The sequence below is a fragment of the Musca autumnalis genome, unplaced genomic scaffold (assembly GCF_047663935.1).
Source record: "Musca autumnalis isolate F117 unplaced genomic scaffold, ASM4766393v1 scaffold_2, whole genome shotgun sequence".
Lineage (NCBI taxonomy): Eukaryota > Metazoa > Arthropoda > Insecta > Diptera > Muscidae > Musca > Musca autumnalis.
The window spans coordinates 94,000,679-94,018,554 of NW_027411755.1; the positions used below are offsets into that span (position 1 = coordinate 94,000,679).

The 17,876-nt window shown below is 37.9% G+C and overlaps 1 protein-coding gene across 11 annotated transcripts in view; it reads left to right on the top strand.

The window, feature by feature from the left end:
- The window catches only part of Ufd4 (ubiquitin fusion-degradation 4-like), a 64,653-nt gene extending 48,303 nt beyond the window's left edge, over positions 1–16,350 (top strand). For 2 of the 11 annotated variants that reach the window (XM_073968459.1, XM_073968455.1), the window contains 6 exons: positions 1,979–2,216; positions 2,290–2,505; positions 4,336–4,371; positions 8,102–12,849; positions 12,903–13,906; positions 14,871–16,350. In XM_073968459.1, coding sequence (XP_073824560.1) covers positions 1,979–2,216; positions 2,290–2,505; positions 4,336–4,371; positions 8,102–12,849; positions 12,903–13,906; positions 14,871–15,153 — 6,525 coding nt within the window. In that variant the 3' untranslated portion in view covers positions 15,154–16,350. Of the gene's footprint in view, positions 1–1,978; positions 2,217–2,286; positions 2,506–4,335; positions 4,372–8,101; positions 12,850–12,902; positions 13,907–14,870 lie in introns of all 11 variants that reach the window. The other 9 variants (XM_073968458.1, XM_073968454.1, XM_073968456.1 and 6 more) reach the window with 6 other exon arrangements.
- The last annotated feature ends 1,526 nt before the right edge of the window (positions 16,351–17,876 follow it).

Sequence of the window (17,876 nt, forward strand, 5' to 3'; positions counted from 1 at the left end):
TCTGTGAGGAAGAGGAATTCGGCAGCCGCGGCCTTACAGTGATGCAGATTGATCTGCACCACCCGAAGGCCATGCTGCCGAACTACTTTACTGCGACTTCGAGATCCGGAACCGAAGTCCACCAGAACCGAAGAACAGCATTGCCCCTCAGTCTCTAATATAGTCCGCACTCTCACTATCAATGGTGAATCGCATCACCATGCCGTCTCTCTCTTTTAAATAGTTGAGAAGCCTCCAACTATCAACGAAGAGACCTCTGTTCTACCACTTGCAGCATCTTGACCACTTCCCCTGCATCAGAGTCAGGAGGAGGCACCCACGTTGTGACCGCGGCCAGCCTGCAGCCGTCCCAGAGTTCACCAGCACCCTCTATTAACTGGATAAGGAAATCTCTCGACTCCTCATCCTGACAATAGAGGATTTTGATCCCTCTTTGGACAACTGCCCTGCCGAAGCCGGTCTTCCCGGCGTCTACCTCATCATAGGTGATGGCTCCCTAAGGAGGCGTTCCACTGCGAGCCAGTGCGTATCGCTGATCCTCCCATGCAGATCAGCCTTATCGATGATCGCCACTCGGAGATTCTCCGGAGCGATCATCCCTTCTGAGCTCGCTGGCTTCGGTGTCCTGTCATCAGAAGGGTATCAGACCTGGGTCGGCTTTGCTGGCCTTCCCTAGTTGAGCCCTTTCTGCCTTCATATACCCGTCCCCTGTGAGTGCGAGTCCAAGTGGTTGCTCGGTCGACGGTCCACCACCCTCTTAGCAACAGGATGCGGATCTTCAGAAGACCTGACCCTCTTAACGCATTCCTGCACAGATGTCTTTGAATGTCAGCCCTGTTTCGAGGTCGATGGTCCATCTCTCGCCACCCCATGGGTCCTCACAGTGCCAGCACTGCTCTTAACACCAGAAGGGTGAGGTCTAGCAGGTGCCGATGGCTTTACAGTGGTCTGTTGCCCGGTCCTCTGCACAGGCATCGCCCCTGTTAGATCTACACCTTTCTATACCCCGGCATGTCCAGTAGCAGCTACCGACGAGACAGTCGAGATAAGCGGTACCTTTATCAGCTGTCGTGCTTGTGGCTGCAACTTGTCCTGCGCCGACTTCGAAACACACCAGTGTTTCCCTTACGTCTTCGGGGGGAAGCAGAATGTGCATTAGAAGTACGTTGCCTAGACAAAAAGGGTAGAAGCGCACTTAAGCCCCCACATCGCTTCAAGATTGTTATCCCCGGTGAGGGGTTTATAGTGAGTCAATGTTGAGAGGAGTGAGTATATAATCGATTATGATCGCTTTACCTCTGCACAACTTTACTTTTAGTTATATTTAAGGCATTTAGATGTGAAACATTGAAATGTGGGTCTTACGCGTTTTCCAATGTGGGAAAAGGCCGAGTGATTTTAAACTACTTTTTTACAATTTCTAACACAAACATTTTTAAATCTATTGATGAACTAGTTCAGTACATAGTTCGTTTGCGTATGAGTGATATCATACAAACGAACGTATGAAATCACTCATGCACAACTTTTTCATACAAACGACCGGATTGCATATCGAACAAGGTCGTTCAAACGAACAAGATTTTAACAACTCTACACAAAAATACATAATGTAAAACTTGCTGTGTATGTTGCATAATAAGCATTTATACCATTAAACATTATTTGCATAAAGCCCGACTAAACTCATTAATTAAAATTCAACAACCAGGCTAATCACCCCTTAGTCGTTGACTTCGTGTACAAAAGATATACAATTTTTATAAAAAAATATATATTTTAATATGATGTGAATTCTAAATGCATGTTCACAATACAGCGATATCTGAAATTTAAAGAATCTAATATATAGTTTTTTTGCTATTACTATTCTGCCCTAAGCATACCCTTTCTTGTGTTTAAGTTTTTGATTTTCCTTTAACTGTATTATCTAATTTTACTTATTTTAAATGAAAATTGTGCTATCTTCTCATTTTAGGACGACGATGATGGTCATCTTGTAGTACTTACAATAATTGAAGAACTCATGAACAAAACCCAGGACGAGTTTTTGGATCATTTTGCGCGCTTGGGTGTGTTCTCAAAAGTGCAGTCCTTACTTGAATCAGAAAATGAAGCCGACAGTGTAAAGCATGCTAATATTAGTGCGACGTCCAATGCTCCAGCAGATGAGGCAACAGCTGGTGCTACTGGGCATCAACAACAAGCGCCAGCAGGTAGAATCTTTTATTTATTATTTTTATATACATATCCTCAAACATTTGTGTGATTTTCCTTTTGCTCTAGAAGATACTATGGAAGATGCAAAAGAAATTTTACAAGGTAAAGCTTATCACTGGCATGAGTGGAGTATTTGTCGCGGACGCGACTGTTTATACGTATGGTCCGATTCAGCTGCCTTAGAACTTTCGAATGGATCTAATGGTTGGTTCCGATTTATCCTTGATGGTAAACTGGCCACAATGTATTCCAGCGGCAGTCCAGAAAATGGAAACGATAGTTCAGGTATGTACAACGGTGATATATGTATAAGGCGATCATTTTTATGTAGGGAACTATTTAAATATAAGATTTTTCATATAACGGGAACAGCCTTCAATATTCCGAAGACAAGTGCAAAAAAAGGTTTCACATGATTAAATACCTAAAAACTAACAGCATGATTTTTAATTTTTAAAGAGCATACAAGCTTCATTTATTTGTGCTAAGAAAAATATCATTCTTTAAACTAGTTTAAGATGGAGTGTTACCGAATGTATTTGATAAACTTTTTGAAAAATAGCGGTTTTCACTAATGGTGATAGATATACAAAATAATGTTGTCGATAAGTCCTACCGATATTAACAGTGTTGTCAACTTTTATTGATACTTTTCATTCATAATTTGGCGTTTTAATGTTACCTATATTTGTCGGTAACTCAAAATATGAGTTACAGAATTTCACTACTGCTGTTCCAAATTGTTGTAAAAATAAAGTACAATAGTTTACAATACGTTGTGTGGAGTAAATTAACACCTTGTGGTAAATCAAACTTTCGTGTATTTATGCCTACACACCACATACCACAGTATTGCTTTGGTGAAAATCGGTTCAGATTTGTGTATAGCTTCCATATAGTTTTTCGGCCGATTTCATGTATTTGATGCACCAAACATGTATGTATGTCAGATTTCAATGAAATTTGGAATGTGTGACGGAATTTGGGTAAAGAAATAAATACTCCAAATTATATTAAAATTGGTGGAGATCTGAACATAACTCCCGTATGTATTTTATATATTAACAGTAGTGTAGGGTATCATATAGTGGCCCCGGCCGACTTTGATTCTTTCCTTACTGGTTTGTTGTTGTGGTATTGTCAACAATATTTATAAGATAAACTATTCGTGAAAACCGCTACTGTTATTTCGAAAAATAAATGACGGTTGACATTCCATTATTTTCCATTATTTTCTTGAACTACTTATAAACCAGCTTCGATGAGTCTTTTATGTAGGATCGCCCTGCTGATTAATAAAACATTTATTCTGCGGCTAAAGTACAAGTTATTACAATTGGTTTATTATTTGTATACCTAGTTATTAAATGTGCTACGAGGCAATAATTTTTTGAACTTAAACATAAACGGTGGTGCAGTGGTATGTACACCCGCCATGCACGCAGAAGGTCGTGGGTTCGAGTCCCCGGCTAGGCAACATCAAATTTTCAACGGTGGCAAAATACCTCTAAGTAATGTTGGCGACATTTCCTGAGTATTTCAGCCATGTAAAACTTCTCTGCAAGTGGTGTCTTTGGACAGGCCGTTCGGACTCGGCGATAAACTGTAGGTCCCTTATCATTGAGCTGATATGAATCGGGGTGCACTCATTGATATGAGAGAAGTCTCCCTTGTCCCGCCAGGGATGTTTGTGGAACAATTATTATTATAAACATAAATTAATTGAGACTATAATGAGTCTAAAACCACCACGTTAGACCACATATGTGTGCATTTTATGGCTTGGTCATTCTAAATATGTTGCTTGAATTGGATTTGTCAGCACAATTAGGTATTTTAGGCAGACTCCATTGTGGTACCAAATTGACAATAAATAACACGGTTGGTGAATGTATGCAATTTCCTAACACTTTGTAATTTACAAGTAAAACGATAAATAGAAAATCAACTTAATTGAAAATATTTAATTTTTAATTTCAATACTTTTTATCATTTCATAACAGTTTTTGTTTAGTTTTGTCAATTATTATTTTTCTTTTCATCCTTCTTTTCGTTTTCTATTTTTATTATTTTATTTAACATTACTGTGTTTTATTAATTTTAATACTATCTAAGGACGGGGACGAGGCATGGATTCTTCAAACAGTGAAGGTGAGAGTTTTTTCGGTTTTCATTGTTTTCCATAGATTTCTACTTAAAAATTTGTTATTATTGCTTGCTAACTTAATATTAACTCGATGTCAAACTCTATAGAAATATATCCGCAAATTAATAAGATATACTAACAGCATACGTATAAATGTTTAACGAGTATCATCTGCGTTCCTTAACAGCTTGTACTAGCCGATTTACTCATTTTGCAACGTTGTCTTTGTTGACTTATTGTTATCGTTTTCCAAATTTCAGTAGGAAAATCTTGCAAATACAATTATTATTTGCGTCTTTCTATCGTATACATTCTTATAAAATTGCTGATATTTCACATTCAACCCCAGTGTAGTTCTCTACGATTAGATTAAGCACTTACTAAAATATTTTTATAGCAATTACATCACCGGAAACTGTATTTGTCGGAATGCAACAGATTTGTTTTACACGTACGTTGTCAACATTTGTTATGTAGTTGTTATGCTTACAACAGCACGCAAGCACTGGTGTTATACCCTCAGCCTTTAGGCTATCGAGGTTATTTACAGTTTGATACGAGAAAATGTGCTTCACGGAACACTACGATTTTTAGTGCTCCGACTGCGGAGCACTACGTTTTTTAGTGTTCCGACTGCGGTATCCAACGTTTTTAGTGTACCAAAATGTGGTACACTAGGAAAAATGAGGCTTAAGACCAGCACTAGAATAGTTTTGATTTTTTCTCAACTGGTTGTCCTTGCGGTCCCTTTTATACACTCCACGTCAGTAGAATAGAACACCTAAATTTTTGTTAATGTTAGCTTATTTATCCCGAAGCGAATGAATCTACGTTTTTAATCTTATCGGGATTAAAAGTCAATAATGTTCCACATCAAACACAGAAAAAATATGTTTCTAGCTCTTCGCGAAATGATTTTCTGATCATTTTTCCGATAATACTATGAAAAAAATAGATATTTATTTTTGGTCATCAGGATAGAACAGTCATTTTATTTTCGCGAATTTTTGAGATATTAACGCCGAATTTGCTTTCAGTCGATAAAGCTGACCATTGTAAAGTTAATACGTTCTGTTCTGTCTGTCCAGGAAATTATAAATCTGTCGGCTTTAACGCTGAATGAATTGATGCCTTAGCGACAACGTTAATTTTTTTAATATGTATTATTCTTTTAAACATTTTCATCGTGTTACCTCATGGGACAATATTCATGGTGGCAATCTCCAAATTATACTTTAAAATGTTTACTTAAAATTTTATAAAATATTGTCTTACCATTTTGTTGTTTTATAATATAATACTTAATTTATAATGAGATTAAAATCAGTAAAACTGCATCACCCATTGGACAAAAATATATACGTACAATAAAATATTTTTAAAGTAGCCTAAATAACACAAAACTGCGTGTTGGGAGATGTGCCCCAGTGACGAATGACCCCCTTCTAACCTATATATGGTAAACTTGTTGTTGGAATACTACTTCAAAAATATATTTTTTGGTTAATACGAAAAATTGTTGGGAGTTATTCTACTATTTCGCTAAATTTCCATACAAAACCTGAAGTATTTGGAAGGAAATTAGTTTGTCATCGTGAAAGTATATTTGCTTTCTATGATAAGCAATAGAATTACGAAGTAGAGAGTAATATTAAAATTACAACCAAAGAAAAAAACTCAAAAAGTTAAAATGTGTGTAATTCGCGATACTGCGGGTGCATCTCTATCAATACGTATGCATTTATCCATGTTTCTTTCATTCTTCAAATGGTTAAAAATTTCGCGATGTGCATATTATTGTAAGGCGCATCCGATTTCAGCCGTACGGAGCACACTCATGATATATACAACAAACGAGTGTAATCATGAGATCGACATTGTGTCATTACCTGGTTTATGTCATTATCTGGTTGTGCCCTCTAATTTTAACAAAAATTCAAAAAACGCCGAAATAAGACTTCAAAATTTCAGCATCGATTTTATGCATGTCCGTCCCTCCGTCCATGTATTTTTGTTCGCAATGTACAGGTCGCATTTATTATGCGATTCAGCTGAAAAATTGGAGAATATCACTTTTTTACCCATAGGAAGAACGCTATTGCTTTGGATGAAAATCGGTTCAAATTTGGATATAGCTCCTATATATATTTTCGGCTGATTTCACATATTTGCTGCACCAAACACGCTATATATGTCCGATTTCGATCAGATTCTGTCTAGAAATAAATATGCGAAATTATAACGAAATCGGTCCAGATTTAGATATAGCTCCCATATATAATTTCGGCCGATTTCTCATATTTGCTGCACCAAACACGCTATATTATGTGGGGTTTCGATGAAATCTTGAATATGTTACTGAATTGTGCCAAATTATATCGAAATCGGTCTAGATTAAGATATAGCTCCCATATATGTCCGATTTAGATGAAATTTGGAAAGTTTTTTGTTCTAGAAGTAAATGCACCGAAATCGGTGCCATTTTGGATATAGTTCTCATATATATTTAGACCGATTTCACGTATTTACTGCACCAAACACGCTATAAATGTCCGATTTCGATGAAATTATATCGAAATTGGTTCAGATTTAGATATACTACCATATATATTTTACATATTCACACTGGTGTAATGTATCATATAGTCGGCCCCGGGCGACTTTGATCCTTTCTTTATTGGTTTTTTATACCTAGATCCAATGTACATTTATTTAATGTTTTACTTTTTGTATAGAAACAAAAATACATTATTGTAAAATTTTTATCGACTCGTATAATGTTCGTAACATTTCGACAAACGGCTGCCGAAAAAATTTGGCAAAATTTGTAAAAAAAAAATCAAGTCGAAAGAAATAATACTCAGCTAATTCTCTCTAAGCTTCTTTCCTATTAGTGTGTATGATTTAAGCTCGGAAAACGATCATGTTTGTTTCGAAAACTGGAAAGGACTCATCACTGTGGAATGATACAAAATATTGTGTTCTCATGGTAGATTAAGCACTGTGCTCTTGAACCAAGTTTAAATGTTTCTAGATGAGAAAAATAAAAAAATGCCGGAGCACTTTTTAAATTTTCACATCTACAATATTTTCTCTAATCCCATTTCGATAGAACTTGCAGTTTCCAAGCAAAATCCTAAACCTAAAAAACCCCTACAAATGTGAACTTTGATCGCGATTTATTTAAAAAGCGCTCCGGCGATTCTTTTTGTTTTTTTATCTTTCTCATCTATGAACGGTGTAGTTTCAGAAACCGCAAAAACTTCTCAGGCGTAAGCTCCTTTCATTTAAAGTTGGTTCAAGATCACCGTGTAAGGGTATGAAGAAAATAATGCAAGAAAATCAGATTATTACCTTGAGATAAATTTATTTTCACTGCTTGAATAATTGGGGGATACATGAAAAATAATTTCTCTGATCAACAACATGAGCATTGTTTAGAATACAATTGACCGGAGTTGTCTAAAAACGTTAATCCGGGGCCCTTGTATGAAGTCAATCAAATTTATGTGAAATTAGTTGTGAAACTTTTCAGGTGGTTACCCATACCAAAATTCATTATATTTTCTATTTCTGATAATGTAATGTTTAGGGAAATCGATTTACACATTTTAAGTCTGCCGTATTGCGTTTTGAGTTTTCGACCAAGTATTTGTTGCCATACTGTAATTGCTTTCCAAAATAATCAAAAACTGTGTAAATATTTGGGTAACAATTTCGCTTTTTTCCTTTCAGAAAATCGGGGTGAATTTCTAGAGAAATTACTACGTGCCCGATCGGCAGTACGACCAGGAACTCCTTCTCAGCCAATTTTACCAACAGTTAGTGTTCTGAGACTAGTGGTTGGTAATTGGGTGTTACAGTCACAGAAACAAAATCAACTGCAGATACATAATACTGAAGGTCACCAAGTCACGATACTGCAAGACGATTTACCAGGTTTCATTTTTGAGAGTAACAGAGGTACTAAACACACCTTCACTGCAGAAACAACATTGGGTCCCGACTTTGCCACTGGATGGTCAACCAATAAGAAAAAGAAAATTAAGACTAAAACTGAAATTCAGAAGACACAGGTTAAGAATATGGCTCGTGACATTTACAACAAATATTTCAAGGCGGCCCAGGCTGTGCCTCGCGGAGCTGTTGCAAAGTTAACCAGTATTGTGAAGAGAATTGAGTTAGCTTTGGAAGAACAAAGAATTCCAGGCCAATCTAATTGGCAGGATAAATTACGCGTTGCCCTTAATGAATTGTCACAATTGCTTCAAGAAGATGGAGTTGTTAGCGCATATGAAATGCACTCTTCAGGTCTCGTCCAGGCGCTAGTAGCAGTTCTTTCCAAAAACTATTGGGACAATGGTTTGTCCCGTAGCAAAATGAATAAGATGCAAAAACAGCGTATCAATATCTTTAAACAATGCATTATTAATTGCAATGCCAAAGGCAATAGCACCGCATCGATTTTGGTCCAAAAACTAGTAGCAGTTTTGGAAAGCACTGAAAAGTTGCCGGTCTACTTGTATGATGCTCCTGGGCCTGGATATGGGTTACAGATACTGACAAAACGTCTACGTTTCCGTTTGGAGCGGGCCGCATGCGAGACTACTCTTTTTGATCGTACTGGCCGAACGTTAAAAATGGAACCATTGGCCACTGTAGGTCAGCTATCGAAATATTTGCTAAAAATGGTGGCCAAGCAATGGTATGACATGGAACGCAGTACTTTCCTTTATTTGAAAAAATTGAGAGAACACAAGCAGGGCATGGTATTTAAGCACCATTATGATTTCGACGAAGAAGGTCTCATCTATTATATTGGGTCGAATGGCAAGACGTGTGAATGGGTAAATCCTGCTCAATATAACCTCGTACAAGTTACCAGCTCTGAAGGCAAAACATTACCTTATGGAAAATTGGAAGATATTCTATCTCGCGACAGTATATCGGTAAATTGTCATACTAAAGACAACAAGAAAGCTTGGTTTGCAATTGATTTGGGAGTCTATATAATTCCAAATGCTTATACTCTGCGACACGCCAGAGGTTACGGGCGATCTGCATTGCGAAACTGGATGTTGCAAGCTTCAAAGGACGGTGTTAATTGGACCACACTAGTTACTCATGCCGACGACAAGAGTCTCGTCGAGCCTGGTAGCACTGCGACATGGCCTATTGTTTGTGCTCCGGACGAAAATCAAGGCTTTCGTCATATACGCATACAACAAAATGGTCGGAATGCCTCCGGTCAGACACATTATTTAAGTTTGAGTGGTTTTGAAATATATGGACGTGTTGTAAGTGTCTGTGATGACATGGGCAAAGGCTCTAAGGAAGCTGAAGCTAAGATACGTCGTGAGCGAAGGCAAATCCGCGCCCAATTAAAACACATTACAACTGGCGCACGTGTGGTTCGTGGTGTCGATTGGCGTTGGGACGATCAGGATGGTGGCTGCGAAGGAACTGTAACCGGTGAAATTCACAATGGCTGGATAGATGTTAAGTGGGATCATGGTGTAAGAAATTCTTACCGCATGGGCGCTGAGGGCAAATACGATTTAAAACTGGCCAACAGCGAGAACGTTTCAATGTTCGATGGTGGCTCAAGTATGGCCCCAAATACTGCTGGCAGTAGTTCCAAAAAGGGTATATCTCTAACGTCGAGGAAGTCAAGTTCGACACCATCTCTACCAGAAGCTACGGAAATAAATCGCAACTCTGAAGGACCTCCGGATCAAGCAGCATCTGCAGACAATTTGGCATGGAAGCAGACGGTAGAGGCCATAACAGAAGATGTATTTTCTTCCGTTAAATCTCAAATGCTTGCCGGAGGCACAGGAACTGCTATGTCCACAGATGAAAATCAAAGTGTTCAAAATAAAAACGTATCTGGTGGTGCTGCTGGCGGTGTAACACCTGGAACGGCTTCAACTTTGCTACGGGAACGAGACAATTTAACAGATTTGTCGGCCATCAATAATTCTATGCAAGCTATAAACGCCAATGTTGCCTCCGATCTTGCAACCATTACCGAAAACTTAGCTTTAAGCGATAACCCTCCAGGCATAGGTTTGGCAGCAATTACTAGCGCCTCTACAGGCTATAGCACATCAAATAGTAGTGGCAAGAATGCCTTGGCCGCAATATTTGGCACAAATTTCGGTAATACATCGACAACCGCAGGAACATCCACCTCTTCGTCATCCTCCACCTGTGAAGTCAATAATAAAATGAACGCCAATAACACTGCAAGTTCTGGTAGTGGTAGCATAAGCAAAGGTCTCTTAGTGAACTTGCGCTCTGGATCTTCGGCCAGTCAACGAGTGTCTCAATTTTCATCAGAAGCTTTAGAAATGATTGATAAAATGAGAGACGGTGTTGATATGCTGCGTAACAATACCAACAACATTCTTACTTCGGATATTCTGTCACTTCCCGGTTCCAATTTACTGGCAGCTGCGTGTGTCAATAAAACATCCACTACTAGAGCTGATAACGGGGACAATATGAGTAACATCAGTGTCGAATGTCCTCCGAACACAACCAATGCATCAAGCGGGCATGATATTTCCACCACAATCGACAAGAATTGCAGCAGTGACTCTCAAGTTGAAAGTGGTGTCTATGCCGAGCAACTTAATGCGGAAGCAAACCATCCCATTACTGTTGTGGATGTACAAGCTCCAACGGAAGGTGGTGGAACCAATGAAAATGTTGTTTCCGTTTCTGTGTCAAATCAGATGAGCGTCAGTGTACCGAATCTTACAACTACATCCACTTCGGAGACACAGTCACAGTCGGAAACAGCAACGCATACTGGGTTACTGGAGACATTTGCCGCTATGGCCCGCCGTCGCACTTCTCAGGGTACTAACTTACAAAATAACCAAATTATGAACACTTCAAACAGCAATTCCAATGACCGCAATAATCAAAACACTGGTGGTGGATCCAACTCTTTCTTCCCTCGTGGACCCAATTCAGTTACAAGCCTTGTTAAGTTAGCACTATCATCCAATTTCCACTCTGGCCTTCTGAGTACCGCACAAAGCTATCCAAGTTTGTCATCAAACAATGCGGCTAACACAGCTGGATCAAATGTTAGCTCCAGCACTGGTAACTCTTCGTCAGGCCAACAAGGACAAACATCAATTAATCCAGCTCTTACCATGAGTCTGACATCCACATCTAGCGATAGTGAACAAGTTTCCTTGGAAGATTTTCTGGAGAGTTGCAGAGCGCCGGCATTGCTTGGAGACATGGACGACGATGATGATATGGACGAGGACAACGATGATGAAGAAAACGAAGACGAATACGAAGAGGTCGGAAACACCTTATTGCAAGTCATGGTGTCGCGAAATTTGTTAACTTTTATGGATGATGAGACACTAGAAAATCGTTTGGCGGGCGTAACAAAGCGCAAATCTTGGGACGATGAATTTGTACTGAAACGTCAGTTTTCTGCACTCATACCAGCTTTTGATCCCAGACCTGGTCGTACCAATGTAAACCAAACATCTGAATTGGAAATACCAGCTCCAGGAACAAGCGCAGACTCGATGCGTTCCCACGACCAAGAGGCTCTTCAGCAGCCCGTTTTGGCATTGTCGTTGCGGGGGCCTAGCATTGGTGGAATACCCGACGTGGAAATAGAATTGGACAACAATGACTGGACAATTTTCCGTGCAGTGCAAGAGCTTCTTCAAGCTTCCCAAATGAACAAAACGGACAAATTCCGCAAAGCTTGGGAACCAACATACACAATTGTTTACAAGGAAGTCCAACAGACACAAGGAGAAGATGCAATTGATGCTGATGACGGTCCTAATACTCCAGTTGTTTCCTCAAAGAGTGGTGCATCAACTTTGTCACCAAACTCACCTGTAAGAGGTGAGTTCATTACATCGGAAAATGTCAATTGTACCGTGGAAGATGTATTGCAACTGTTGAGCCAATTAAATACCCTTAACCAATCATCGAGTGAACATCCAAATGGTGTTTCAGTAGAAACTAACACGAACATCCATCTACCGAATGAGATTTTCATGAGCAAGAAAATAACAAACAAACTCCAGCAACAAATTCAAGACCCACTTGTATTGTCTAGCAATTCATTGCCGTCATGGTGCGAAGACTTGAACCAGTCTTGTCCTTTCTTATTTCCGTTTGAAACTCGGCAACTGTACTTCAACTGCACTGCATTTGGAGCATCCAGAAGTATCGTATGTTTGCAATCCCAGAGGGATGCCACACTTGAACGACAACGTATGCCTGGCTTAAGCCCTCGACGCGACGACCAACATGAATTCCGAGTTGGGCGTCTGAAACATGAACGCGTAAAAGTGCCTCGCGATGAAAATCTGTTGGAATGGGCCATGCAAGTAATGAAAGTGCATTGCAATCGAAAATCCGTTTTAGAGGTTGGTTTTATGGGAGAAGAAGGAACTGGTTTGGGACCGACTTTAGAATTTTTCGCATTGGTAAGTGTTTGACCGCGTTATAAGGAATTGATATAAAATGTACTTTTTTGTAGGTGGCAAGTGAATTACAAAGATCCGATCTCTGCATGTGGCTGTGTGATGACGAACAACCAGTCCCAGATGAAATCGTCGAAGGCAAAGACGACAGTGTCGAAGATGATACAACATCGGTGAAAGACGGTTCTAAGCCTATTGGATACTATGTAAATCGTCGTGAAAACGGCCTATTTCCAGCACCATTACCCCAAGATTCGGATGTTTGTGAAAAGGCATGCCGATACTTCTGGTTTTTGGGAGTTTTTATCGCTAAAGTATTGCAAGATATGCGTTTGGTAGATCTGCCCCTTTCCAACTCATTTCTTCAGCTTTTGTGTCATAATAAAATGCCCTCCGCTAGCTCAAATGCTCATGTTCGGTCATCAGCGGTTGCAGATGATTTAATGGTCTCATCGATAATGTCTGAAGACTCGGAATTAGCGGACACATGCTCGAAATTGCTCGGTGCGACATATCGTTCCGAGGGTAGATGGTACGATGGCATTTTGACTTATGAAAATCTTGCCGAAATTGATCCCATACGTTATGAATTCATCAAGGAAATTCAAGATTTATTGGCCCGCAAACAAGCTATTGAAAGCGATTTGAATATTTCGCCAGAACAACGTCAACTCGCGATTGCAGATCTTAAGTTGCGAACTCGAAATGGTACTGAAGTGAAACTAGACGATATGGCATTAACATTCACGTATTTGCCAAGCTCATCTGTGTACGGATATGAGTACGTTGAATTGATACCCAACGGGGAAGATGTCGATGTTAATATAAACAATCTTGAAGAATACTGCGACTCATTAATTAATTTCTGTCTCCAAGATGGCATTGCAAAGCAACTGGATGCTTTTCACAGTGGATTCTGTGAAGTGTTTCCTTTGAAAAAATTAGCCGCCTTCAGTCCAGCTGAAGCACGCATGATGATATGCGGTGAACAACATCCAGAGTGGACAAGAGAGGATCTCATCAACTACACTGAACCGAAATTGGGATATTCTAAAGATAGGTAGGTGCAAATTTAGTTTTCTTTCTCAGTCTTGCAAATTAAGGATTGGTATTTTTGCAGAATGAGTAGTCAATGAGTAGTAGAATACAATTATTCATAAAATCAATTATAGGTTTTTAATACATATTTACCTATAATTGATTTTATGAATAATTTAATTCTACTGACATGCCGACTACTCATAAGATAAGATTTTAGGAAAGATAACATTGTGGGCACATCAAGCAACATAATTTTTCCTCTCGATAAGTCTTTTAAAATATGTCCCATATGTGTGAGAAATACAAGAAGGATTGGGAAGAAGTCCGGTTTAGAATTTTTTGTCGATCGTTGCCAGAAGGGGGCTTTGTGTTGTGTTAGCATTATCGAATTGTTGTGAGAAAGTTAGCAAAATAATATGACCGTATAATGCGATATGTGCACGGTGTTTGATACACATAGAGCAATCAGACATAAGGACGGATAGCTCAATCGACTGCAATTTTTCTGGCTCAAATTTCGTTCAAACATAACATACAGTGGCGCGCCCTGTTGGAAGAATGTTGTCAACGTTTTTACGACCTATCGACGTCAAATACTGACATTATTCCAAAAGCATTCACCACTGACGTTTAGCCAAAAACTGAGGTTATAACCTTGGGTTATAACTTTGGAACTGCACTATCAGAATTTCTTCGAAACTGCACTTTATGAGAACATTCGAACTCATTCGAAACACTTCCGTGGCTTTGGTTGATGGCAGAGTGTTTTTTGTCCTTCTAATCCATTTTGTAATACTCGTAATCATAAAATTTAGCTTAGCCAAAATTTTGCAAGATTCCATTATAACAGAGATTCTCATTTCTTAATAAAAACAAGCCCACAGAAAATACAATATTATATTAAGTAATGTAATACACATATATTTATTTTATAAACAATTGTATATATTATTAACGTTCTATCTATTATTATATTATTGCAGCCCCGGCTTTTTACGATTTGTTAATGTACTCATGAGCATGACCGGTCCTGAGCGCAAAGCGTTTCTTCAATTTACAACTGGTTGCAGTAGCTTACCGCCTGGAGGTTTGGCGAATTTACATCCACGCCTGACTGTCGTTCGTAAGGTCGATGCCGGGGAAGGCAGCTATCCTTCAGTAAATACCTGTGTCCATTACTTAAAATTACCTGATTATCAGACCGAAGAAATTATGAAGGAACGTCTGCTAACAGCAACCCGGGAAAAGGGATTCCATTTGAATTAATTTTATCCAGCGATGTTAACTGTAAAGGTTTTGTTTCGTGTTGTTTCTTAAATTATGTTATTTTCAGCTTTACTAAATCCAAATATGTTAATGATATTACTGATTGATTAGTGATTGGATGGGGTTGCGCATATAAAGGCAACAGCTAATTTAATGCATTTCATCATCACAAAGAAATCATATGCTATTATATATTAATGTATGTAAATTCCTTACTGTTATTACTCAATTTATATATTATCGACCGTTTTATTTATATTCGTCCTGTTCTTATTTTTTAGCATTATGATGAGATTATTGGATTAAACGCCAGTTAGCGGGAGCAAGGATAAGCGTTAGTACTTTGTCTCGCATTCTTAAATATCGTTCTATGTTTTCACATTCGTTGAATAGCATTGATTTTCCATTCTCAATTTGGTTCGATAAGTTCGTTCCCCGTTCGGCTTTTCTGTTCTTCATTAAGACACATACGTTTTTCCTAATAAAAAAAATTAATAAGAATAAAACTTCAAACCAAATTATCGTTAACTACAACAAGGAAACGTTTATTACTACCATTAATTATCACCATCATTAGTAATTGATATAAAAATACAATATATACAAAACAAAATATGCTGAGGTGAATTTTAAGTGTTTCTTATATTGATTACAGACACGAATTAATGTAAATAATAATAATTAAAATTTAATTTATTATATATCATGCTTCTTATATTTACGAAAAGAAAATCGATTTGATTGAAACTAAAACACACACTTATAACATACATGCATCTACCATTTTAATGAAAGATAACCTTCCTCACAATTAAAAGGGTCTATGAATCCTATACTCTAGTAGAAAACTTTTGTCAGCCTCCTTATTATGGGTGAGTTGAGAGAACCATAACCAACCATTTTTCATATATGAATTTTTTGCGTTTATTTGTTCTCCAAAGTTAGGTAGGCTGCTTGTATGGAGTGGTCAAAAGCGGCAACAAATATTAATCGGCCACTTTATTAATAATCTCGCATTGGTTTACATTATACTTTTATACAAAAATACATAATTTTTAAATATTGCAAGAGCTTTGCTTAATTTTGTCCTGATTATCATGATCACCATGTTATCCTATTTAATTACTTTAGTTTTTAAGGTTATTTTCTAAGAGTTACATGAACATATGTCGTAATAAATCTTATTAAACTATTATACATTCTGGTGTCTTTACTACAACCCCTACTATGGACTGGTTTGAAATGTTTTTGTGGGAAATATTTTTTATGCCAACCAGAGAAGAAGGGATGTCGGACTCATATACAGTTAAAGAATATAATCTACATACACTCTATAAATCTCAAGTTTAAAAGCAAACCAAATGTCGGATGTCCGACTCGACTGAACAATTTCGGAAGCAAAATCCTTCAGATTTCGTTCCCATATACGATTTTTCGTAGGGGATATCTTTCAGATTTTGTTTCGAAGTCATAGCGAAATGTCAGAAATAAATGTCCCTTCGCACAACAACTATGCGCTCAGCAAACCAATCGTATCGAAGTCGGTACGAAATTCGGACGCTACGTCCGATGTCGGACTTCGATGTGTATGTGTCTAACAACTAACGTTTTAGTTTGTTGGTTGGTTATAAAATTCGCATATACAATTTTTAAATACATATTGTTACGGAATTAGATTTAACTAATCTCCGTGTAGACGTTGTTTTATTCCCCAGTACGATTTGTACCAAATAAAACAGGGTTCGTTTTAGATTACGTTTCTACAATGCTTTATTTACTTTATTACACTTATTCGGAACCGACTTTAATTACTAAGCACACAGCAAGTCTCTAGTTAGAACGCAGCAATTCTTTAACCGATCTGTTCAGTTCAACGCTTAAAACACAACTCAACTCCGTCATTGCCATTTCCCCGGTATTTATACCCCAACGTCTCCCTGTTCTAGAGTCCTCCAGAACACATATGGCAACATCTCGAATCTGTGCAGCGAACACACAGACGCACATTCGCACTAAGCGAACAACCATACTCACATACATACTACATGGGGAATACAATTGGACGACAAGCACAGTAATGACGTAACAACAACAAACAAGTGCAAAGAAGTAACAAACTAAACAATAATTACATGATTATGGCAAAACAAAATAAAAGCACATTAATGAAAGGTAAAGTAACATCTAGAACATAGCCGACCAAGAAGAGCGAGCGTTTAAATTGTTTATGTGTGAGTAAAATTACACTGACAGAACAGGGTGATGATTTTCATAATGAGTATGAAATGAAAAACACAGGGAAAAAGTTGTCACGGCGTGTTAGCGTTCAGAGCCAAACATAGTGGTACACACCCACCATCGAATCATCGGCTTTCCTTTTTCATTTGCATTATAGATCATAAAAAATCTCGATTAATAAATTAAAAAAAAAAAAATTAATACTAAAAATGATCTTCGCCTAAAAAGGCAAAATTTTCAAATAGAAAAAATATATTGCTGGCGCGTTCGCTTTGTATGACTAAAATTAAAAATAATATACAGTGAATCACAGTCAAAAGTATCCACTTCAGTTTCTGTTATAAAAACTGCGATTGCTAAGAGTTAATTAATGATAGCGATTTCGTTCTTTTTTATGTTTTTACATTAGGGTCTTAACTTAAATATAATAAAATAAAATTAACGAAATTCGGATAAATTTAGATAAAAAAATAAAAATTGTTAAA